This window comes from Panulirus ornatus, chromosome 52 (genome assembly GCF_036320965.1).
Source record: "Panulirus ornatus isolate Po-2019 chromosome 52, ASM3632096v1, whole genome shotgun sequence".
NCBI lineage: Eukaryota > Metazoa > Arthropoda > Malacostraca > Decapoda > Palinuridae > Panulirus > Panulirus ornatus.
Window position 1 is genome coordinate 13,170,168 of NC_092275.1, and position 26,523 is coordinate 13,196,690.

The 26,523-nt window shown below is 41.3% G+C and overlaps 1 protein-coding gene across 23 annotated transcripts in view; it reads left to right on the plus strand.

Annotated features, from left to right (window-relative positions):
• LOC139765081 (phosphatidylinositol 4-phosphate 5-kinase type-1 alpha-like) overlaps positions 1-26,523 on the plus strand; it is a 372,175-nt gene that overhangs the window by 77,214 nt on the left and 268,438 nt on the right. For all 23 annotated transcript variants that reach the window (XR_011716566.1, XR_011716567.1, XR_011716568.1 and 20 more), the window contains 4 exons: positions 1,742-1,812; positions 13,997-14,170; positions 19,243-19,418; positions 26,391-26,463. Coding sequence is in view for 20 of the 23 variants with exons in the window: in XM_071692221.1 (XP_071548322.1) it covers positions 1,742-1,812; positions 13,997-14,170; positions 19,243-19,418; positions 26,391-26,463 (494 nt within the window). In the remaining 3 variants the exon portion in view is untranslated. The remainder of the gene's footprint in view (positions 1-1,741; positions 1,813-13,996; positions 14,171-19,242; positions 19,419-26,390; positions 26,464-26,523) is intronic.

Here is a 26,523-nt window from a genome sequence, read left to right on the forward strand (position 1 = left end):
GGGACCCTTGAAGAATGTGGGGAAATTCGGAAAAAACATTATCCGGAACAAAAATGGGTATTTTGAAGAAAGGGGGGGTTCCAACAATTTTGTATTTTTTGCGAGGGGGCTAGGGTGAGTTGTGCAGGGGGGATGGAGTGCTGGAAATGAGAGTTTGAGGACATTGTGGTGTGAGGGGGTTTGATCGAGTAAGTAACAAAGGGGTAAGAGAGAAAAGGGATGTGGGAAAAAAAAAGGCGTGGTTGGAGAGAGAAAGGGGTTTGAAGGGTTTTGGGGCCATGGAGGAATGGTGGGGAAAAGATTGCCAAAGGATATTTTGTTGGAGGTGGGGGGGAAACAAGGAGAATGGGGGAAGAAAAATTGGGGGGGGAAAGTGGGTGAAAAAGATTTTGTTTGATGGGGGCCTGAACAGCGGAGGGTGAATGGAGGGGCAAAAATAGAGTGAAAGGGGATCGATGTGGTTACCGGGTTTGACGTGCTGTCAGGGTTTGAATCGGGCATGTGAAGCTTGGGGAAAAACCTGGAAAAGTGTGTAGGTTTTTTTTTTGGTGTGTTGCGTGTTGTTATACAGTGTTTGGGGGTGGGTTGGGCCCCTTTCTTTTTGTTGTTTCCTTGCGTACTTTCAAACGCAGGAGGGGAAAAGGGAAAAAAAGTTTTTTTTAATTTATATTTTTTTAATTTTTTATTTTTTATTATTATTTTATTTTATTTTATTTTTTTTATACTATTCGCCATTACCCACGAACGGGTAGCGTTAAAAAGAGGGGGCCCTAGGGAATTCCTCCCGGCCCCCTTCTCTGTTCCTTTTTTGGAAAAAAAAAAAAAAAAAAAAGGGGGGTTTCCAGCCCCCCCCCTTCCCTTTTGTCGCCTTTACGACCGCAGGGATTTCGTGGGAAGTATTTTTCTCCCCTATCCCCCGGGGAAAAAAAATATTATATATATATATATTTTTATTTATAAAAATTTTTAAATTTTTTTTTTATATATATTTTTTTTCTTTCTTTTTTTTAACTATTCGCCTTTCCCGCTTAGGAGGTAGCGTTAAGAAAAGATGACTGGGGCCCCTTTAGGGGGCTACCCTCACCTGGCCCAATTTTTTGTTTTCCTTTTTTTGGAAAAATTTAAAAAAAAAAGGGGAAGGGGGGATTTCCGCCCCCGCCCCTCCCCTTTTGTCCCCTTTACGACACGCGGGAAACTGGGATATTTGTCCCCATCCCCAGGGGGAAAATTTTTTTTTAATTTTTTTATTTATATTAAAATAATTTTTTTATTATTTTATAAAAATTTTTAAAAAATTTTTTCTCTACAAATTTCAATGCCTTCTCCAAACCTAAAGCTCTTTTCAAAACCTTTGCTTTTCTTATTTCTCACAACCTTCTTGCAAACACCTGTTCCACCATCCCTTTCCCCTTCTGAAACCAACTGCTCTTCCCCAATCTGGCTCTGTCATCCTTACCCCCTCACCAAAACCCCCCCTTAATTTTCCGGAAAACTCACAAACTTATACCCCCGTAAATTTGAGATCACTCTTATCCCCCTTTTCCCTTTGTCAAGGATTGACGCATTCCGCCAATCCTCAGGCACCTCACCATGAGTCATACATACATTAAATAACCTTACCAACCAGTCAACAATACAGTCACCCCCTTTTTTAATAAATTCCACTGCAATACCATCCAAACCTGCTGCCTTGCCGGCTTTCATCTTCCGCAAAGCTTTCACTATTTTTATTTTATTTCAGATGGAGAAGCTACAGATGGCAGTCCAAAAGATAAATCTAAAGACAGCAAGCATCGTCCGCCACCAGTTGATGTAAGTAATTTTTCTGTTCGATATACAGAGTGAAGTTGTAGAGGAACCACTGTATACATGGCACTCTACAAAGGAAGCTTTTGTGGGCATTTTGAATAATTTTCCTTGTTTACAGTGAGGGTAGCCTTAAAAGATGATTTTGGTGTTATGGGAATGATTTAAAGAGCTGTGATTAAGAAAAGGACTTAAAAAACTGTAAGTTAATGTTTTGATAAGGTGGATTATGTTGAAAGTTCAAAACTTTCTAAATCGATGAACTTTGTATGTTTTATGCATTTGGTAAGTTATAAAAGCTTTTAATTAATGTGCTGTCATTAGCATGGTATTGCATTAAAAGTTCGAATATATTTCTGTTGTGTTTTTATTGTATATTTAGAAGTTCAAAGACTTACAAATGAATGTGCTTTGAGATAAAGTACATTTTGCTTGAATTCTAAAATGAAATTAACGAAATTTGATATACTGTTATGTATTTTGTTGTAGGAAACTTTAAATCAGTTCTGTATGAATGTTCGTTGACATATGTAATGCAATCTTTGAAAGTTTAAAAGTCCAGAAAGTTCTAAACTGGTGTGATTCAAAGAAAGTTTTAGAAAGCTGATATATTATGTATTTTGCCAGGAACTAGCCATTTATTATTCAAAACCATGTGAATAAGGCATAAAGTGGTTGCTATTACTCATCCAAGTGATACCAGAGGCTTTATTTAAGGTAGCTGTGTTATGATATCCCATAAATTTGCTTTTTTTTTTTGTCAATACAACAGTTTAAAGATGGAGAGTTTATAGTTCAAAAGCATGGTAGCCATATATTTATCTGCAATGATCAAATGTCTAGTTAGGATGTCCATATGAAGATATATATGCCTGGACTGTAGGTTTTTATGCTCTCTATATAACTCATTAACCTCTGTGGTATATCAATTAGCATTCCTAACTGTGACACATTCAAGGGCTGCCGAGGGTTGAGTGCATAGGTTCGATTTCTAGTTGTGACAGTCAACCCCGCTGTTCATCCACCCTTTGGAGTTAGTCTGTAAAATGGGTACCTGACGTAAGTTGGGATATATATTTTTTTATTTTTATTTATTTTGCTTTGTTGCTGTCTCCCGCGTTTGCGAGGTAGCGCAAGGAAACAGATGAAAGAAATGGCCCAACCCACCCTCATACACATGTATATTCATACATGTCCACACACGCAAATATACAGACCTATACATCTCAATGTACACATATATATATACACACACAGACACATACATATATACCCATGCACACAATTCACACTGTCTGCCTTTATTCATTCCCATCGCCACCTCGCCATACATGGAATACCATCCCCCTCCCCCCTCATGTGTGCGAGGTAGCGCTAGGAAAAGACAACAAAGGCCCCATTCGTTCACACTCAGTCTCTAGCTGTCATGCAATAATGCCCGAAACCACAGCTCCCTTTCCACATCCAGGCCCCACACAACTTTCCATGGTTTACCCCAGATGCTTCACTTGCTGTTTCAATCCACTGACAGCACGTCAACCCCAGTATACCACATCGATCCAATTCACTCTATTCCTTGCCGCCTTTCACCCTCCTGCATGTTCAGGCCCCGATCACTCGAAATCTTTTTCACTCCATCTTTCCACCTCCAATTTGGTCTCCCACTTCTCCTCGTTCCCTCCACCTCCGACACGTATATCCTCTTGGTCAATCTTTCCTCACTCATTCTTCCATGTCCCAAACCATTTCAAAACACCCTCTTCTTCTCTCTCAACCAAGCTCTTTTTATTTCCACACATCTCTCTTACCCTTACATTACTTACTCGATCAAACCACCTCACACCACACATTGTCCTCAAACATCTCATTCCCAGCACATCCACCCTCCTGCGCACAACTCTATCCATAGGCCACGCCTCGCAACCATACATCATTGTTGGAACCACTATTCCTTCAAACATACCCATTTTTGCTTTCCGAGATAATGTTCTCAACTTCCACACATTCTTCAAGGCTCCCAGGATTTTCGGCCCCTCCCCCACCTTATGATTCACTTCCGCTTCCATGGTTCCATCTGCTGCCAGATCCACTCCCAGATATCTAAAACACTTTACTTACTCCAGTTTTTCTCCATTCAAACTTACCTCCCAATTGACTTGACCCTCAACTCTACTGTACCTAATAACCTTGAACTTTTTCACATTTACTCTTAACTTTCTTCTTTCACACACTTTACCAAACTCAAACCAAATATTTATTTATATTTTTATTTTGCTTTGTCACTGTCTCCCGCGTTTGCGAGGTAGCGCAAGGAAACAGACGAAAAAAATTGCCCAACCCACCCCCATACACAGTGTATATACATACACATCCACACACGCAAATATACATACCTATACGTCTCAATGTACACATATATATACACACAGACACATACATATATACCCATGCAGACAATTCACACTGTCTGCCTTTATTCATTCCCATCGCCACCTCGCCACACATGGAATACCATCCCCCTCCCCCCCTCATGTGTGCGAGGTAGCACTAGGAAAAGACAACAAAGTCTCTAGCTGTCATGCAATAATGCCCGAAACCACAGCTCCCTTTCCACATCCAGGCCCCACACAACTTTCCATGGTTTACCCCAGACGCTACACATGCCCTGATTCAATCCACTGACAGCATGTCAACCCCGGTATACCACATCGATCCAATTCACTCTATTCCTTGCCCTCCTTTCACCCTCCTGCATGTTCAGGCCCCGATCACACAAAATCTTTTTCAGTCCATCTTTCCACCTAAAATTTGGTCTCCCACTTCTCCTCGTTCCCTCCACCTCCGACACATATATCCTCTTGGTCAATCTTTCCTCACTCATTCTCTCCATGTGCCCAAACCATTTCAAAACACCCTCTTCTGCTCTCTCAACCACGCTCTTTTTATTTCCACACATCTCTCTTACCCTTACATTACTTACTCGATCAAACCACCTCACACCACACATTGTCCTCAAACATCTCATTTCCAGCACATCCACCCTCCTGCGCACAACTCTATCCATAGGCCACGCCTCGCAACCATACAACATTGTTGGAACCACTATTCCTTCAAACATACCCATTTTTGCTTTCCGAGATAATGTTCTTGACTTCCACACATTTTTCAAGGCTCCCTGGATTTTCGCCCCCTCCCCCACCCTATGATTCACTTCCGCATCCAAATATATATATATATATATATATATATATATATATATATATATTTTTTTTTATTATTTTGCTTTGTCGTCTCCCGCATTTGCGAGGTAGCGCAAGTAAACAGACAAAAGAAATTGCCCAACCTACCCCCATACACATGTATATACATACACGTCTACACACGCTAATATACGTACCTACACATCTCAATGTACACATATATATACACACACAGACATATACATATATACTCATGTACATAATTCATACTGTCTGCCTATATTTATTCCCATCGCCACCTCGCCACACATGGAATAACATCCCCTCCCCCCTCATGTGTGCGAGGCAGCGCTAGGAAAAGACAACAAAGGCCCCATTCGTTCACGCTCAGTCTCTAGCTGTCATGTAATAATGCCCGAAACATATATATATATATATATATGTATATATATATATATATATATATATATATATATGTATATATATATATATATATATAATATATATATATATATATATATATTTTCCCTGGGGATAGGGGAGAAAGAATACTTCCCACGTATTCCCTGCGTGTCGTAGAAGGCGACTAAAAGGGAAGGGAGCGGGGGGCTGGAAATCCTCCCCTCTCGTTTTTTTTTTTTTTTTTTTCCCAAAAGAAGGAACAGAGAAGAGGTCCAGGTGAGGATATTCCCTCAAAGGCCCAGTCCTCTGTTCTTAACGCTACCTCGCTATCGCGGGAAATAGCGAATAGTATGGGAAAAAAAATATATATATATATATATATATATATATATATATATATATATATATATATATATATGTTTGAGGACAATATGTGGTGTGAGGTGGTTTGTTCAAGTAAGTAATAATAGGGTAAGTGAGATATGTGGTAATAAAAAGAGTGTGGTTGAGAGAGCAGAAGAGGGTGTTTTGAAATGGTTTGGTCACATGGAGAGAATGAGTGAGGAAAGATTGACCAAGAGGATATATGTGTCAGAGGTGGAGGGAACGAGGAGAAGTGGGAGATCAAATTGGAGGTGGAAAGATGGAGTGAAAAAGATTTTGAGTGATTGGGGCCTGAACATGCAGGAGGGTGAAAGACGTGCAAGGAATAGAGTGAACTGGAACGATGTGGTATTCCGGAGTCGACGTGCTGTCAATGGATTGAACCAGGGTATGTGAAGCATCTGGGGTAAACCATGGAAAGTTTTGTGGGGCCTGGATGTGGAAAGGGAGCTGTGGTTTCAGTGCATTATTACATGACAGCTAGAGACTGAGTGTGAACAAATGTGGCCTTTGTTGTCTTTTCCTAGCGCTACCTCACGCACATAAGGGGGGAGGGTGTTGTTATTTCATGTGTGGCGGGGTGGCGATGGGAATGAATAAAGGCAGACAGTATGAATTATGTACATGTGTATATATGTCTGTGTGTGTATATATATGTATACGTTGAGATGTATAGTTGCTTGTGTGGATGTGTATGTATATACATGTGTATGTGGGTGGGTTGGGCCATTTCTTTCGTCTGTTTCCTTGCGCTACCTCGCTAATGCGGGAGACAGTGACAAAGCAAAATAAGTAAATGATAAAAATATATAGTTGCGAATCCTCCTACTGGGAAGGATGGTCCACTACGCACATGGATAACACTATCTTAAAGTCATGAGATTAAATCAAACACCAGTGTTAAAACTTCTTAAAATCCAAGAACTAAACTAAAGAGTGCAAAATAACAGAAGCACATTAATCAGGCACAAATCATTTATGTTAACATTGAACTTGAGTTCAATATTCCAGGTAAGATTTCAAACCAGGAGATCTCTTTCCTTTATGACAATTTGACTCTAGCAACATGATTCAAGATACACTTATTCGTTGTACACTTCTTTGACATTACAATGCTCTATGACACTCGGAACTAAACAACAGAGACAGTTCAACACCGTAGAGTTTCATATATGCCACTTTACACTGATCGTAGGCTAAGGGCTTGAGACGGGAAAACCACTTATCTGCTGGGCTATGGGGTAGAGAGGAAACCGTGGCCCAGCTGGTGTGAGAGGTTTTTATTGCAGGGAGGAGTGAGCCAAATCAGGCACAAATCATTTATGTTAACGCTGAACATGAGTTCAATATTTCAGGTAAGATTTCAAACCAGGAGATCTCTTTCCTTTATGACAATTTGACTCTAGCAACATGATTCAAGATACACTTATTTGTTGAACACTTCTATGACAAGTTACAGTACTCTATAATACTCGGAACTAAATGACAGAGGCAGTTCAACACCGTAGAGTTTCGTATAGTGCCACTTTACACTGATTGTAGAATAAGGGCTTGAGACAGAGGGAAAAACTACTTATCTTCTGGGCTACTGAGTAGAGAGGAAATTATGGCCAACTGGTGTGAGAAGTTTTTATTGCAGGGAGGAGCAAGCCAGAAGCGACCTGCCCCGCCCTGCTTCCCTAGTCTCAGGTGGGATTGATGAAGGGTGACCCATAGTGCCGCTCTTGATTGGCTAGAGACCCAAGGTCCAGTTGTGATTGGAGGAGGGTGGCTCATAGTGCCTCTACTACTTGGCTGGAGGGTCTTAGGTCTGGCTGTGACTGGAGCAGGGTGGCTCAAAGTGCCACTCCTGGTTGGATGAAGGGTCTTAGGTCTGGCCCACATCTTGCCTAAGGCCCAACCTCCTCTTGTCCTGACGATAATGACAATATACAGGAAGCCATATCTCCCAGCTGACCTTCTATCTTGACCCTTGTCATCTGGTGTCTCGGACGGGGGAGAAATGAAAGGTCCAAATGTTGTGGTTAACTGGAATTAATGGCCGGCCGTGACCTCAGCCATCTGGTTTCTTGGGTGTGGGAAAGGCAGCAGGCCTAAGGACTGAGAGTGTCTGAATTGATGACCTGGCTAGGGGAGTGAAACCCAAGTTGGGATAATGGGGGCCCTGGCCCTCTTCTCTGTTGTCCTACAACATAAAATATCAGTTACACCATAAAAACACAAAAACACACAATCGTGACAATATATTTATTTTGTTTATTTATTCTATTTTATACTTTGTTGCTGTTTCCCGTGCTAGCAAGGTAGTGCAAGGCAACAGACGAAATAATGGCCCAACCCACCCACATACACGTGTATACATACATGTCCACACACGCACATATACATACGTATACATTTCAACAGACATATACATATATACACATGTACATCATTCATACTTGCTGCTTTTATTCATTCCCGTTGCCATCCCGCCACACATAAAATGACACCCACTCCCCCTGCACACACGCAAGGTAGCACTAGGAAAAAACAACAAAGGTCACATTCGTTCACAATCAGCCTCTAGCTGTCATGTATAATGCACCAAAACCACAGCTCCCTTTCCACATCCAAGTCCCACTAAACTTTCCATAGTTTACCCCAGATGCTTCACATTTCCCGGTTCAATCCATTGACAGCACGTCGACCCTGGTATGCCACATCGTTCCAATTCACTCTATCCCTTGCATGCCTTTCACCCTCCTGCATGCTCAGGCCCCAATCGCTCAAAATCTTTTTCACTCCATCCTTCCACCTCCAGTTTGATCTCCCTTTTCTAGTTTCCTCCACCTTTGAAACATATATCCTCTTTTGTCAATCTTTCCTCACACATTCTCTCCATGTTACCAAACCATATCAATACACCCCCTTCTGCTCTCTCAACCACACTCTTTTTATTACCACACACATCTCTCACCCTTTCATTACTTACTCGATCAAACCACCTCACACCACATATTGCCCTCAAACATCTTATTTCCAACACACCCACCCTTCTCTGCACAACCCTATCTATAGCCCATGCCTCGCAACCATGTAACATTGTTGGAACCAGTATTCCTTCAGACTTACCTATTTTTGCTTTCTGAGATAATGTTCTCCACTTCCACACATTCTTCAAGGCTCCCAGGATTTTCGCCCCCTCCCCCACCCTATGATCCACTTCCGCTTCCATGGTTCCATCCGCTGCCAGATCCACTCCCAGATATCTAAAACACTTTACTTCCTCCAGTTTTTCTCCATTCAAACTAACCTCCCAATTGACTTGACCCTCAACCCTACTGTACCTAATAACCTTGCTTATTCACATTTACTCTTAACTTTCTTCTTTCACACACTTTACCAAACTCAGTCACCAGCTTCTGCAGTTTCTCACATGAATCAGCCACCAGCGCTGTATCATCAGCGAACAACAACTGACTCACTTCCCAAGCTCTCTCATCCCCAACAGACTTCATACTTGCCCCTCTTTCCAAAACTCTTGCATTCACCTCCCTAACAACCCCATCCATAAACAAATTAAACAAGCATGGAGACATCACACACCCCTGCCGCAAAACTACATTCACTGAGAACCAGTCACTTTCCTCTCATCCTACACGTACACATGCCTTACGTCCTCGATAAAAACTTTTCACTGCTTCTAACAACTTGCTCCAGATCCATAAATGCTACATACAAATCCATTTGCTTTTCTAAGTATTTCTCACATACATTCTTCAAAGCAAACACCTGATCCACACATCCTCTACCACTTCTGAAACCACACTGCTCTTCCCCAATCTGATGCTCTGGACATGCCTTCACCCTCTCAATCAATTCCCTCCCATATAATTTACCAGGAATACTCAACAAACTTATACCTCTGTAATTTGAGCACTCACTCTTTTCCCCTTTGCCTTTGTACAATGGCACTATGCACGCATTCCGCCAATCCTCAGGCACCTCACCATGAGTCATACATACATTGAATAACCTTACCAACCAGTCAACAATACAGTCACCCCCGTTTTTAATATATTCCACTGCAATACCATCCAAACCTGCTGCTTGCCGGCTTTCATCTTCCGCAAAGCTTTTACTACCTCTTCTCTATTTACCAAATCATTTTCCCTAACCCTCTCACTTTGCACACCACCTCGACCAAAACACCCTATACCTGCCACTCTTATCATCAAACACATTCAACAAACCTTCAAAATACTCACTCCATCTCCTTCTCACATCACCACTACTTGTTATCACCTCCCCATTAGCGCCCTTCACTGAAGTTCCCATTTGCTCCCTTGTCTTACGCACTTTAGTTACCTCCTTCCAAAACATCTTTTTATTCTCCCTAATATTTAATGATACTCTCTCACCCCAACTCTCATTTGCCCTCTTTTTCACCTCTTGCACCTTTCTCTTGACCTCCTGTCTCTTTCTTTTATACATCTCCCACTCAATTGCATTTTTTCCTAGCAAAAATCGTCCAAATGAGGTGAAGTGGGAGACCAAATTGGAGGTGGAATGATGGAGTGAAAAAGATTTTGAGTGATCGGGGCCTGAACATGCACATGGAGGGTGAAAGGCGTGCAAGGAATAGAGTGAATTGGAACGATGTGGTATACCGGGGTCGACGTGCTGTCAGTGGATTGAACCAGGGCATGTGAAGCGTCTGTGGTAAACCATGGAAAGTTCTGTGGGGCCTGGATGTGGAAGGGGAGCTGTGGTTTCGGTGCATTATTACATGATGGCTAGAGACTGAGTGTGAACGAATGGGGCCTTTGCTGTATTTTCCTAGCGCTACCTCGCACACATGAGGGGGGAGGGGGGTTGTTATTCCATGTGTGGCGAGATGGCGATGGGAATAAATAAGGGCAGACAGTATTAATTATGTACATGTGTATATATGTATATGTCTGTGTGTGTATATATATGTGTACATTGAGATGTATAGGTATGTATATTTGCATGTGTGGATGTGTATGTATACACATGTGTATGGGGGTGGGTTGGGCCATTTCTTTTGTCTGTTTCCTTGCGCTACCTCGCAAACGCAGGAGACAGCGACAAAGCAAAATAATAATAATAATAATGTAAGTTTGAATGGAGAAAAACTGGAGGAAGTAAAGTGTTTTAGATATCTGGGAGTGGATCTGGCAGCGGATGGAACCATGGAAGCGGAAGTGAATCATAGGGTGGGGGAGGGGGAGAAAATTCTGGGAGCCTTGAAGAATGTGTGGAAGTCGAGAACATTATCTCGGAAAGCAAAAATGGGTATGTTTGAAGGAATAGTGGTTCCAACAATGTTGTATGGTTGCGAGGCGTGGGCTATGGATAGAGTTGTGCGCAGGAGGATGGATGTGCTGGAGATGAGATGTTTGAGGACAATGTGTGGTGTGAGGTGGTTTGATTGAGTAAGTAACGTAAGGGTAAGAGAGATGTGTGGAAATAAAAAGAGTGTGGTTGAGAGAGCAGAAGAGGGTGTTTTGAAATGGTTTGGGCACATGGAGAGAATGAGTGAGGAAAGATTGACCCAGAGGATATATGTGTCAGAGGTGGAGGGAACGAGGAGAAGAGGGAGACCAAATTGGAGGTGGAAAGATGGAGTGAAAAAGATTTTGTGTGATCGGGGCCTGAACATGCAGGAGGGTGAAAGGAGGGCAAGGAATAGAGTGAATTGGAGTCATGTGGTATACAGGGGTTGACGTGCTGTCAGTGGATTGAATCAAGGCATGTGAAGCGTCTGGGGTAAACCATGGAAAGCTGTGTAGGTATGTATATTTGCGTGTGTGGACGTATGTATATACATGTGTATGGGGGTGGGTTGGGCCATTTCTTTTGTCTGTTTCCTTGCGCTACCTCGCAAGCGCAGGAGACCGACAAAGCAAAAAAAAAAAAAATATATATATATATATATAGAGAGAGAGAGAGAGAGAGAGAGAGAGAGAGAGAGAGAGAGGACAATATGTGGTGTGAGGTTGTTTGTTCGAGTAAGTAATGAAAGGGTAAGAGAGATGCTTGTTAATAAAAAGAGTATGATTGAGAGAGCAGAAGAGGGTGTATTGAAATGGTTTGGCCTTATGGAGAGAATGAGTGAGGAAAGATTGACAAAGAGGATATATGTGTCAGAGGTGGAGGGAATGAGGAGAAGTGAGAGACCAAATTGGAGGTGGAAGGATGGAGTGAAAAAGATTTTGAGTGATTCGGGCCTGAACATGCAGGAGGGTGAAAGACGTGCAAGGAACAGAGTGATTAGAACGATGTGGTATACCGGGGTCGACGTGCTGTCAATTGATTGAACTAGGGCATGTGAAGCGTCTGGGGTGAACCATGGAAAGTTTAGTGGAGCTTGGGTGTGGAAAGGGAGCTGTGGTTTTGGTGCACTATACATGACAGCTAGAGGCTGAGTGTGAACGAATGTGGCCTTTGTTGTCTTTTCCTAGTGCTACCTCGCACACGTGTGGTGGGAAGGGGGTTGTCATTTCTTGTGTGGCGGGGTGGCGACAGGAATGAATAAGGCAGCAGGTATGAATTATGTACATGTATATATGTGTATATGTCTGTATATGTATATATATGTATACATTTAAATGTATAGGTATGTTTATGTGCATGTGTGGACATGCATGTATATACATGTGTATGTGAGTGGGTTGGGCCAATTTTTTGTCTAGAGAGAGAGAGAGAGAGCTGCTGACTTTTACTTTTTTGCCATATTTATTATGTTTTTTTTTAGATAAATATGGTAGTATGATTTTTCTAAGTAAAATGTGTTTTTTGAAATTCTGGTTGTATGTTCACATATTGTACATGTCAATATTGTGCATGTGATATGAGAAATTCACAGGGGTGTGCTATTCAGTATTTAGTGTACATTCTCGTCGCACATGCAAGTACTAATGCCGTTCACAAATTAACCTTTGGACATTGGTCAATTTCCGACCATTTCATGGAAATGACCATACTAATTGTTGCATTGTTCGTCTTCTCTCCGATCATAACTTTAGCTTGTGTAACCAGGCTAGTCCTACTCCTATGCCAGGCCTTCCTGAGGCTTCAAAGTCGGGCAAAATTATCATGTATAGAAGTGGATAAGATTTTGAGTTCCCATCCATCTATTGCTGTTCTTCAAAGTATTAAAGTTTAATTTACTAAGATTTTCTAGCAATGACATGAAGAGAAACCAAAAATTTTGCTAGAAAAATCAAATCTTAGCAAGGAAGTTACATCATCACATCTGTTTATTTGGACCTCGACCATTAAGTAACGGGGATGAAATAAACTACTGTGTATAACTCTAATCCTTTCCTGCAAAATTTAATGTGGCTTATCTTTAACAAACCAGTGAAAGTGCTCATATTACCATTACATATGCCAAATCATGTCTATGTAAAACATTTAAAAGGTGATATAATAAGGAAAATCAATTATAGACAATGACCACTTCTTAATGGAAAAGTTTGGAGAGGTCAAAATGTTACAGCCATCTCCCACATGGGAAATCTTGACCTCTTATTTTGATGTTTTGGCTTGCCATTGTTCGTATTGCATATGACTTGTCATCAAGTGAAGTTCAGTGAAAGGCTTCTGGAGAAGTGTAAACAGGCATTCACTGTTCGTAACAAAAACCTTTCTCGCCAGGACTGAATATGTGTGGACAAACTAACATTAGAACCTCTGTTGACTTAGCTTGAGGACTGAAAATGAACCATTACTGATTAGGTACTTTTTGGTTTTAAAGTAAAGAGTTGTGGACTATCTACATGTGGGTAAATGAATGGAGATAACAGCTTGAGTACTGAATATCACAATTTCCTGTATTGAAAATGCAGGCTGTTTTGCGCATGGTTGTGAGTTTCATTTTGCAAAATTTCCTTTTTTTCACTCAAAATTCCATATTTTTGCCATCTGTGTTACTTTTTTTGTTTGACAAGGTTGGCAGCTCTGTATATGTATATAGTATTAATACCATCTGTGTTACTTTTTTGTTTGACAAGGTTGGCAACTCTGTATATGTATATAGCATTAATGAGATGGCCTTGTTTAGGCCTCTGTTGCCCATGCCATCTCAGCTAACGTAAAAAAATTGAGAATGTATAAAAAGGTGATAGATAAAGTATTAGCTTTTGCATTCATTGCAGTACATTATGCTGACATGAATTTATTTATTTTTTTAGGTCACAGCAGCACAAAATGCAGGTCAGGATGGTGGCATCAAAACACCAACTACAGCAGCATCCCAGACCCCCAGAATTCATGCAGGCCCCTCCCATTATGACACCATCCGAGACAAGGAGCGGAAGATTGGCCACAGAAGAGTTGGCGAGGGTGGAGTGGTCACATACAAGAAGGTAAGCCTGGAAAAGTATTTATTTTCTTTCAGCAGCACTGAACCTTTCTCCCAAGCCACTTCATAAGTAGACACCAAACCCTGAGATGTAAATGGAAAGCCTACCCTTCCCTCACACCTCAGCACCCACAACTCACAGATCCCCAAAACCCCAGGAAACATAACATTGACAAAACACATACACGCTGTAATGACGTGACAAGCACTAAACACTTGCCTTCCTAACTCAGTTTTTAACATCACAGCATCTAAAACTGCACTTCCCAAACAAACTCAGGTTAAGCTTTCACATCTGTGCTCTGGATATGACCCATCCCAACAGTAATATTGATATTGAGAAGTTGCTGTTGGTATGTGAGTAGTTCTCTTTAGGGGTCATAGGTGTAAGTATTGAGCCAGCTATAATGGTGGGCATTGAAACTTTCACAAAGATAGATTTTGGACATACTGGCAAGGTTCTGCAGTTAGGCAGAATATCTTCGGATGTTGATGCGGAGGGGGAGGTATATAGATGTTGATTATGTTGTAGTTGGTACTGTTCCTCATTTTATTGTATTAATTGTATGTCATTTTCTAAAAGATGGAACAGAAGAAGGAACCAATTAAGAAGTGCTTGTCCTCCTCAGAGGCTTTGGCTGGGGTGTCTGAACATGTCAGGATGTAATCAAAATGAGAAGAAAGGAGAGATGGGTAATATGATTAAGGAATGGAACTCGGATTTCTGGCTTTAAGTGAAACAAAACTCAAAACGTAAAGGGGAAGAATGATTTGGGAATACCTTTGGGTTAAAGATGTTGGTCGATGTGAAGGCAGGAGTAAAGGAAGGGGTAGCACTACTGCTGAAGCAGTTATTGTGGGAGTGTGTGAAAGGTTGTAAGGAGGTGAACTTCAGACTGATCTAGGTAAAAATGAAAGTGGATCATGAGACAGGAATGATTATTAGTGCTTATTCACCTAGCCTCGAGAAGGACGGTGAAGAGAGGCGAGTGTTTTTAGAGCAGCTGAGTGAATGTGTCACCATATGTGATGCAAGAGATCTGGTATTATTGATGAATGTTTTAAATGTGAAAGTTTTAAATGTGAAAATGAGTAATGTGGCAGCTGAAGGTATGGCTAGGGAACATGGGGTATTTGACAATGTGAATGAAAATGGTGAACAACTGGAGGAGTTGCATGCTAAAAAGGACATGCATAAGTATATGCGGGTGAGTAGAAATGATGGTAACTGTGCATCATTGGAATGCATTCTGATTGGAAGATGTACAAAAGATAGCCTTGTGGATGGGAATATACTGAGAGGGACTGCTGGTGGGATTCTGATCATTACCTGGAGGTGACAAGGGTAGATTTGATGAGGTTTTGGAAAAGAGAAAATATGAGTGAGAAGAGAGTGATGATAGTAAGTGAGCTTGGAAAAGAAACCAGGAAATATTGAGTGTAGAATGGCAAAAGGTGTGAGCAAACAAAGCAAGAGGAACAGATAAGGATTGGGAGGTATATATAGAAGTGCTGCTGGCATATATGAGAGAAGTGTATGGCATGCAGAAGGTGGGAGGTGGATAGATTAGAATGGTTAGTGAGTGGTAGGATGATGAAGTGACATTGCTAGTGAAAGAGAAAAGAGTTGTATGGTTGGTACCAACAGGGGAGGATTAAGTTTGTGTAATATACAGAAAAAATGGTAGGAGGTTAAGAGGAAGATGCAAGGGCTGAAAAAGAAGGCAGTGAGAGTTAGAGGAAGCAAGTATCAGCAAGCGATGATTTGAAAGGAGGTTAATAGTGTGAGAAAATGAGAGAACAGAGGGGTAAATAATATGACGAACACTTGACTCGCATAACTCATTCTTTGTAACTGCAGATTTTCCTGCAATGAGCACTGTGTGCTAGCTCTGCCTTTTGGCAAAATAATAGGAGCAATAGATAAAGAAGTTGACAGGAACATTCAGGCAGGAGCATAAGGTAGAAACATAGGTAGAAGTAATAGGTGGGAACATTGGGCAGGAGCATTAGGTAGAAGTAGTCAGCAGGAACATTAGATAGGATCCTTAGCAAACATTGCTCTAGAGTTGCCCTCTGCCAGTGGCCTGATAAGGGTGAGGCGCTAAAGGCTAAGAAGTGGTACTAGAGTTCACTAGTTATGGAGGTTCTATTGCTGCAGCCACCCCCTTGAGGGAGTTCCAGTTGGGAACAGGTATCAGAGGTGTAGATAGATGGAAAGGTGATGAAAGCCATGCATAAGATTCGTGTGTCAAGTTGGCTGGAATGGATGTTATTACGGTTGGTTTTCTTAAGAAAGGGGGAATTTGCATTTTTAATTGGTTAGTTATGATTTCATGGTATATATGGATCATGGTTAAGTGCCTGAGGATTGGCAGAATGCCTGTATAGTACCATTGTATCAAAGTAGAGGGGACAAAGATGAGTGTTTGAATTACAGAGGTATAAGTTTGTTGAGTTTGCTTGGTAGGGTGTATGGGAGAGTAGTGATTGAGAGGATGGTTGCACTCATAGATCATGAGATTTGGAAGAAACATGTTCTTTCAGGAATGGTAGAGGATATGTGTATCAGGTTTTTGCATTGAAGAAAGTATGTGAGAAATACTCTGAGAAACAGAAGGATTTGTCTATGGAATTTATGGATCAGAGAAAGCATATGACTAGATTGATCAAGAGTCTTTCTGGAAGGGGCTACTATATATGGTGTGTGGAGGAAAGCTTTTAGAAGCAGTGTAGTTTTTATCAAGAGATTTAGGCTAGTGTGTGAGTAGTTGGAGAGAGGGGTGCGTTGTTCTAGATGAAAATATGACTGCATCATGGATGTGATGTCATCTTGGCTGTTTAATTTATTTATGGATGGGGTGGTGAGGGAGATGAATGCAAGGTGGATAGAGAAGGGCAGTTTTGCAGTCTGTAAGGAATTAGAGGGTCTGCGAAGTGTCATTTGTTATTGGCATATGACATGGCACTAGTGGCAGATTCAAGTGAGAAACTGCAGTTGGTGTCTGAGTTTGTGAAAGGAGGAAGTTGCAAGTGAATGAGAAAAAGCAAGGTTATTAGGTGTAGCAGTGCAGAGAGACTGGTTAGTTGAGTGTATTTAGATAGAGAAATCTGGGAGGAAGTGGGATGTTTTAAATACACGGGTGTGGGCATGGCAGCAAATACAGCCATGGATGCAGAAGTGAATCACAGGGAGGGTGAGGGGGCAAAGGTTCTGGGAGCATTAAGAAATGTGTGGAAAGAGTAGTCACTATCACAGTTGGCAAAAATGTGTATGTTTCATCACTGACGTATTAATGTGAAGCATGGCTTACAGACGAAAATGTGCAGAGGAGGGTGGATGTGTTGGAAATTATATGTATAAGAACAGTGTGTGGTGTAAAGGGATTTAATTAAGTAATTGTAAGGTGAGAGGTGTGGTCATGAGAAGAGTATGGTTGAAAGAGCTGAAGAGGGTGTGCTAAAATAGTTTGGACATTTACCTTCCGAACCACCCCTTCCATAAATATATTAGATAGCCAAGGTTACATCACATGCCCCTGCCACAGACCCACCTTTACCTAGAATCACCCCCCTCTTTTCCTGATTATGCATACGTTTTACTCAATAAAAACTCTTCTTCTAATAGCTTTCCACCCACACCATATATGTGTAACACCTACCTTAGAGCATATGCTTTCTCCAAATCAGTACACCATATACAGATCCTTTTGTTTCTTTTAGATGTTTTTCACATTCAGTCATCAAAGTCATTACCTGATCGTCACATCCTCTACCTTTTCTAAAGCCATTTTCTTCCAGCCCAATTTGAAACTGTGCATGTAACCACCCTCTCTGTCATCACTGTCCCAGACAGCTTGCAATATATGCTCAACAAACATTTTTTTTCATTTTATTATACTTAATTGCTGTTTCCTGTGTCAGGTAGGTAGTGCCAGGAAATGGATGAAGACTGGCCCATCCACTCATATACACATATATATATATATACATAAACACTCATACATGCACATACATATACACATCAACATATACACATATACATACATACACAAACATGATGCATATATACACATGTTCATATTCATACTTGCTTGCCTTCATCCATTCCTGGCGCTACCCCGCCCCACAGGAAACAGCATCGCTACCCTCCACTTCAGCGAGGTAGCTTCAGGAATACAGACAAAAAAAAGCCACATTCATTCACACAGTCTCTCAGTCATGTATAATGCACCGAAATCACAGCTCCCTATCCATATCCAGGCCCCACAGACCTTTCCATGGTTTACCCCAGACGTTTAACATGCCCTGGTTCAGTCCACTGACAGGAAGTTGACCCCAGTATATCACATTGTCCCAATTCACTCTATTCCTTGCATGCCTCTCACCCTCCTGTATGATCAGGCTTTGATTGCTCAAAATCTTTTTCTCTCCATCCTTCCACCTCCAATTTGATCTCCCGCTTCTCCTTGTTCTTTCCACCTCAAGACACATATATCCTCTGTCAATCTTTCCTCACTCATTCTCCCCATATGTCCAAACGATTTCAATGCACCCTCTTCTGCTTTCTCAACCACAATCTTTTTATTTCCACACATCTCTCACCCTTTCATTACTTACTTGATCAAACAAACTTATACCTATATAATTTGAACATTCACTTTTGTCCTACTTACATCAATGCAGAAGTACTTTACATGCATTCCACCTGTCCTCAGGCACCTCACCATAAGCCATACATGCATTGAAGGCTCCAACTAACACATCAGCAACTAACCCTGAATGGTCAACCGTTTCCACATTGCAGAAATTTATCCATATGGGTATCAGATGTGACACAAATGACATTTACTCCCCAGTTCATTCATTCATATTTATGATTTATTTCTCATACTTGATTGCCGTTTCCTGCGTCAGCAAGGTACCACCAGGAAACAGATGAAGATAGACCCATTCACTCATATACACACTTGCATATATACATTCCTTTAAACTTGAATTATTTTAACCATATTTAGGAAGGACAAATTTTACTCAGCCGAACACTGAATGTTAATTGATCATTTTGACCCACAGATTGGGACTTCCCAGTTGATGGGATCCATTCAGCTTGGGATTCAGCAAGCAGTTGGAAGCTTGGCAAGTAAACCTGAATTAGACGTTCTAATTCAGGATTTTTATGTCGTAGAAACTATATTCTTTCCTTCTGCTGGGTCTCAGTCAACACCAGCCCACCAGTATTCTGATTTCAGGTGAGTGTTCATGTTAGTGAAAATTAGCTCTTGGATATTTGATGTCAGGACTCTGCTTATGAAGCTGGCTACTCTTTATAGCTAATCATAAAGTGGTTCATATTGTCAAAAAAATCCTTAAAGAAAATTATGCAAATGTTTGATATTGCTTTGCAACTTTCTTTGTAGCTTTTTTCATGTACTAGATTAAAGCTGATCAGTTAGTCCCCTACAACTTTGCAAAGTGATCCAGCTCACACACACAAGACTGTACATTCAATTCAGCCTTATCATTTGTTATTTCTTGCCCTGTAGGTCCTTCTTTCTAGTATTTTTTGCAGGATGAGTTGCTTTATCAATTTTGTAAGGGTAAATTGCACATGGCTCCTTGGTTTATTAGGTCAGCTAATGAAATAATTTAAGCTTACCCCTTAACTGTGTATTCTGTATCTCTCTTATTCATATGTCCAGCTTCGGGAGTTATTTATGAGTTTTTTAAAAGAAACATATCATTGGACTTAGGTTAAACTTGACTCAAAAGGATTATATAGTCATGCACTCATTCACTGATGACTCAGCACTGCATTCATCCACATCCTTCAATTCTGCTGTTTCTTTTCTCACTTTATTTGCTTCTTGTCTTGACACAGCTTCTTCAATAAACTCTGACTTGGACAGGATATCTCAGTGAGGCAAATGAAATCTAATTAAGTTTAATGCCTTCAAGACCCAGTTTTTACCCATCACTCTGTTGAAAACTCTTCACAACTCTGGTCTTGCCTTTGATGGTTCTGTAATTCCTCTTCATGACTTGATGAACATACTTGGTATTACTTTAACATCCACTCTTTCTTGGAAGTCCCACATTACAAGAATAGCTAAGTCTGCCTTTAAGAAATTGAGTGTCCTGTTTAGATGTCAAAACTTCTTGTCTTCTTATCAGTTGCTCTGTTTACACAGAGGATTTATTTGTCCTTGTGTGGAGTACTGCTCTAACTTGTGGGTAGTTCTAACACTGCATCCTTACTTGACGAGTTGAGTTTTAAGTGGTCTGACTCATAAGCTGTCCCAGGCTAACTTCCAAACCTGACCCTCTTGCTCTATGCCACATTGTTGGTTCACTTTACCTCTTTTATAGGTATTACTTTGGGTTTTTGCTCCCGAGAGCTGGCTGCTTGTGTGTCCCCACCATTAGCTAGACTATGCAGTACTTGGCAGGCTGTTGCATCAGATGATTACTGTGTGGCCATCAGCAACTCAAGGGTGGGCCTGGGCCATTTTAGTAACTGCTTCTTTCCCAATACATCGAAACTTTGGAACTCTATGCCTTCTCATGTCTAACCCAATAACTATAACTTGGCTTATTGTAAAAGACAAGTTTTTCACTTCCAAAATTTGTAAACAGTTTCCCATGTCTTCTTTTTCGATTTCATAATTCTCACTATATTTCAGTTAAGGCCTGGTTTTGATGTGGACCTTTGTCTGTGACTGGAGCCCTTAAAGAAAAAAATTTGGATGGATGAATTTGTTTGAGCAAACAGTGCAGTTATAGATAACTTGGCACTTTAGTATTTTCTTGTTAGCTGGATGTCATTCCCTTTTCTGTAACAATAAAACAGAAATAGAAGGATTAATTCCTTAGGACTTTCATTCAGCTTTTTTCAAACATCTTTAGATTTGCAGCACCATATACCTTTTGTAAGCTGTGTATTAATCTTCCTTTAGAATAAAACTCTTCATTTATTTCTATTATATCTGAAATATGTCCTTGCCTTGGCAAAATCTCACTGTAGGGACTTTTAATAGATAGGTTGCTTCATCTTTCGTCTGTTTCCTTGTGCTACCTCACTAACGTGGGAGACAGCGACAAAGTATAATAATAATGAATATGAATATGATAATGATTTATTATTATTATTATACTTTGTCGCTGTCTCACGCATTAGCAAGGTAGTGCAAGGAAACAGACGAAAGAATGGCCCAACCCACCCACATACAAATGTATATACATACACGTCCACACACGCACTTATACATACCTATACATTTCAACGTTTTTTTTTTTTTTTTTTTTTTTTTATACTTTGTCGCTGTCTCCCGCGTTTGCGAGGTAGCGCAAGGAAACAGACGAAAGAAATGGCCCAACCCCCCCCCATACACATGTACATACACACGTCCACACACGCAAATATACATACCTACACAGCTTTCCATGGTTTACCCCAGACGCTTCACATGCCTTGCTTCAATCCACTGACAGCACGTCAACCCCTGTATACCACATGACTCCAATTCACTCTATTTCTTGCCCTCCTTTCACCCTCCTGCATGTTCAGGCCCCGATCACACAAAATCTTTTTCACTCCATCTTTCCACCTCCAATTTGGTCTCCCTCTTCTCCTCGTTCCCTCCACCTCCGACACATATATCCTCTTGGTCAATCTCTCCTCACTCATTCTCTCCATGTGCCCAAACCATTTCAAAACACCCTCTTCTGCTCTCTCGACCACGCTCTTTTTATTTCCACACATCTCTCTTACCCTTACGTTACTTACTCGATCAAACCACCTCACACCACACATTGTCCTCAAACATCTCATTTCCAGCACATCCATCCTCCTGCGCACATCTCTATCCATAGCCCACGCCTCGCAACCATACAGCATTGTTGGAACCACTATTCCCTCAAACATACCCATTTTTGCTTTCCGAGATAATGTTCTCGACTTCCACACATTTTTCAAGGCTCCCAAAATTTTCGCCCCCTCCCCCACCCTATGATCCACTTCCGCTTCCATGGTTCCATCCGCTGACAGATCCACTCCCAGATATCTAAAACACTTCACTTCCTCCAGTTTTTCTCCATTCAAACTCACCTCCCAATTGACTTGACCCTCACCCCTACTGTACCTAATAACCTTGCTCTTATTCACATTTACTCTCAACTTTCTTCTTCCACACACTTTACCAAACTCAGTCACCAGCTTCTGCAGTTTCTCACATGAATCAGCCACCAGCGCTGTATCATCAGCGAACAACAATTGACTCACTTCCCAAGCTCTCTCATCCCCAACAGACTTCATACTTGCCCCTCTTTCCAGGACTCTTGCATTTACCTCCCTTACAACCCCATCCATAAACAAATTAAACAACCATGGAGACATCACACACCCCTGCCGCAAACCTACATTCACTGAGAACCAATCACTTTCCTCTCTTCCTACACGTACACATGCCTTACATCCTCGATAAAAACTTTTCACTGCTTCTAACAACTTGCCTCCCACACCATATATTCTTAATACCTTCCACAGAGCATCTCTATCAACTCTATCATATGCCTTCTCCAGATCCATAAATGCTACATACAAATCCATTTGCTTTTCTAAGTATTTCTCACATACATTCTTCAAAGCAAACACCTGATCCACACATCCTCTACCACTTCTGAAACCGCACTGCTCTTCCCCAATCTGATGCTCTGTACATGCCTTCACCCTCTCAATCAATACCCTCCCATATAATTTACCAGGAATACTCAACAAACTTATACCTCTGTAATTTGAGCACTCACTCTTTTCCCCTTTGCCTTTGTACAATGGCACTATGCACGCGTTCCGCCAATCCTCAGGCACCTCACCATGAGTCATACATACATTAAATAACCTTACCAACCAGTCAACAATACAGTCACCCCCTTTCTTAATAAATTCCACTGCAATACCATCCAAACCTGCTGCCTTGCCGGCTTTCATCTTCCGCAAAGCTTTTACTACCTCTTCTCTGTTTACCAAATCATTTTCCCTAACCCTCTCACTTTGCACACCACCTCGACCAAAACACCCTATATCTGCCACTCTGTCATCAGACACATTCAACAAACCTTCAAAATACTCACTCCATCTCCTCACATCACCGCTACTTGTTATCACCTCCCCATTTACGCCCTTCACTGAAGTTCCCATTTGCTCCCTTGTCTTACGCACCCTATTTACCTCCTTCCAGAACATCTTTTTATTCTCCCTAAAATTTACTGATAGTCTCTCACCCCAACTCTCATTTGCCCTTTTTTTCACCTCTTGCACCTTTCTCTTGACCTCCTGTCTCTTTCTTTTATACTTCTCCCACTCAATTGCATTTTTTCCCTGCAAAAATCGTCCAAATGCCTCTCTCTTCTCTTTCACTAATACTCTTACTTCTTCATCCCACCACTCACTACCCTTTCTAAACAGCCCACCTCCCACTCTTCTCATGCCACAAGCATCTTTTGCGCAATCCATCACTGATTCCCTAAATACATCCCATTCCTCCCCGACTCCCCTTACTTCCATTGTTCTCACCTTTTTCCATTCTGTACACAGTCTCTCCTGGTACTTCCCCACACAGGTCTCCTTCCCAAGCTCACTTACTCTCACCACCTTCTTCACCCCAACATTCACTCCTCTTTTCTGAAAACCCATACTAATCTTCACCTTAGCCTCCACAAGATAATGATCAGACATCCCTCCAGTTGCACCTCTCAGCACATTAACATCCAAAAGTCTCCCTTTCGCACGCCTGTCAATTAACACGTAATCCAATAACGTATACATATATATTGGAAAGGATCACAATTTTGCGCGTGATCAAGATATTCCTATGAGTCCATGGGGAAAATGAAACACGATAAGTTCCCAAGTGCACTTTCGTGTAATAATCACATCATCAGGGGAGACACAAGAGAGAAATATAAGTCAGTTGACATACATGGAAGAGACAAAGCTAGGATGCCATTTGGTAAACGTGATTGTCTATGTTTACCAAATGGCGTCCTAGCTTCGTCTTCGGTGTGTATCAACTGACTTATATTTCTTTCATGTCTCCCCTGATGATGTGATTATTACGTGAAAGTGCTCTTGGGAATTTATCGTGCTTCATTTTCCCCGTGGATTCATAGGAATACATATATATACATACATAGACAAATACATATATACACATGTATATAATTCATACTTGCTGCCTTTATTCATTCCTGTTGCCACCCCACCACACATGAAATGACAACCCCCTCCTCCCCCCACACGTGCGTGAGGTAGCGCTAGGAAAAGCCAACAAAGGCCACAATCGTTCACACTCTGTCTCTAGCTGTCCTTTATAATGCACCGAAACCACAGCTCCTTTTCCACCAGGCCCCACAAAACTTTCCATGGTTTACCCCAGACGCTTCACATGCCTTGGTTCAATCCATTGACAGCATGTTGACCCTGGTATACCACATCGTTCCAATTCACTCTATTCCTTGTACGCCTTTCACCCTCCTGCATGTTCAGGCCCCAGTTGCTCAGAATCTTTTTCACTCCATCCTTCCACCTCCAATTTGGTCTCTCACTTCTCCTCGTTCCTTCCACCTCTGACACATATACCCTCTATGTCAATCTTTCCTCACTCCTTCTCTCTATGTGACCAAACCATTTCAACACACCCTCTTCTGCTCTCTCAACCACACTCTTTTTATTACCACACATCTCTCTTACCGTTTTATTAATTACTCGATCAAACCACCTCACACCACATATTATCCTCAAACATCTCATTTCCAACACATCCACCCTCCTTCTCACACCCCTATCAATAGCCCACGCATCGCGACCATATAACATTGTTGGAACCACTATTCCTTCAAACATACCCATTTTTGCTTTCAGAGATAATGTTCTCGCCTTCCACACATTTTTCAACGCTCCCAGAACTTTTGCCCCCTCCCCCACCCTGTGACTCACTTCCGCTTCCATGGTTCCATCCACTTCCTCCTTTCTCCATTCAAACTTACCTCCCAGTTGACTTGTCCCTCAACCCTCCTGTACCTAATAACCCTGCTCTTATTCACATTTACTCTCAGCTTTCCTCTTTCACAAGCTTTACCAAACTCAGTCACCAGCTTCTGCAGTTTCTCACCCGAATCAGCCACCAGTGCTGTATCATCAGCAAACAACAGCTGACTCACTTCCCAAGGCCTCTCATCCACAACCGACTTCATACTTGCCCCTCTCTCCAAAACTTTTGCATTTACCTCCCTAACAACCCCATCCATAAACAAATTAAACAACCATGGAGACATCACACACCTCTGCTGCAAACCGACATTCACTGAGAACCAATCACTTTCCTCTCTTCCTACTCGTACACATGCCTTACAGCCTTGATAAAATCTTTTCACTGCTTCTAGCAACTTACCTCCCACACCATATATTCTTAATACCTGCCACACAGCATCTCTATCAATATCAACTCTTATCATATGCCTTCTCCAGATCCATAAATGCTTCATACAAATCCATTTTTTTCTACGTATTTCTCACAAAAATTCATCAAAGCAAACAGATGATCCACACATTCTCTGCCACTTCTGAAACCACACTGCTCTTCCCCAATCTTATGCACTGTACATGCCTTCACCCTATCAATCAATACCCTCCCATATAATTTCTCAGGAATACTCAACAAACTTATACCTCTGTAATTTGAACACTCACCTTTATCCCCTTTGCCTTTGTACAATGGCACTATGCATGCATTCCGCCAAACCTCAGGCACTTCACCATGAGCCATACATACATTAAATATCCTTACCAACCAGTCAACACCCTTTTTTTTTTTTTTTATAGATTACACTGCACTACCATCATAGATTCCACTGCACTACCATCCAAACCTGCTGCCTTGTTGGCTTTCATCTTCCGCAGAGCTTTCATTACCTCTTCTCTGTTTACCAAATCATTCTCCCTAACCCTCTCACTTCTCACACCACCTCGACCCATACACCCTATATCTGCCACTCTATCATCTAACACATTCAACAAACCTTCAAAATACTCCATCCCCGCACATCTTCATATGATAATAATGAAAATGGTTAGATTTATAAGCTTGGCCTTTGTAGGCATAGATATCTGTTTTTTAATGCTGGCTGGTTTTCATATTTTAATGGTACATTTTTCTTATTTATTTCAGATTTAAGGTATATGCCCCCATAGCATTTAGACACTTCAGAGATCTGTTTAGAATTCAACCAGAGGACTACCTTGTGAGTATTTTCTTTTTTCCCTAAGGTTCACCAGTACTCACCAGACAAGATTGTGCATTG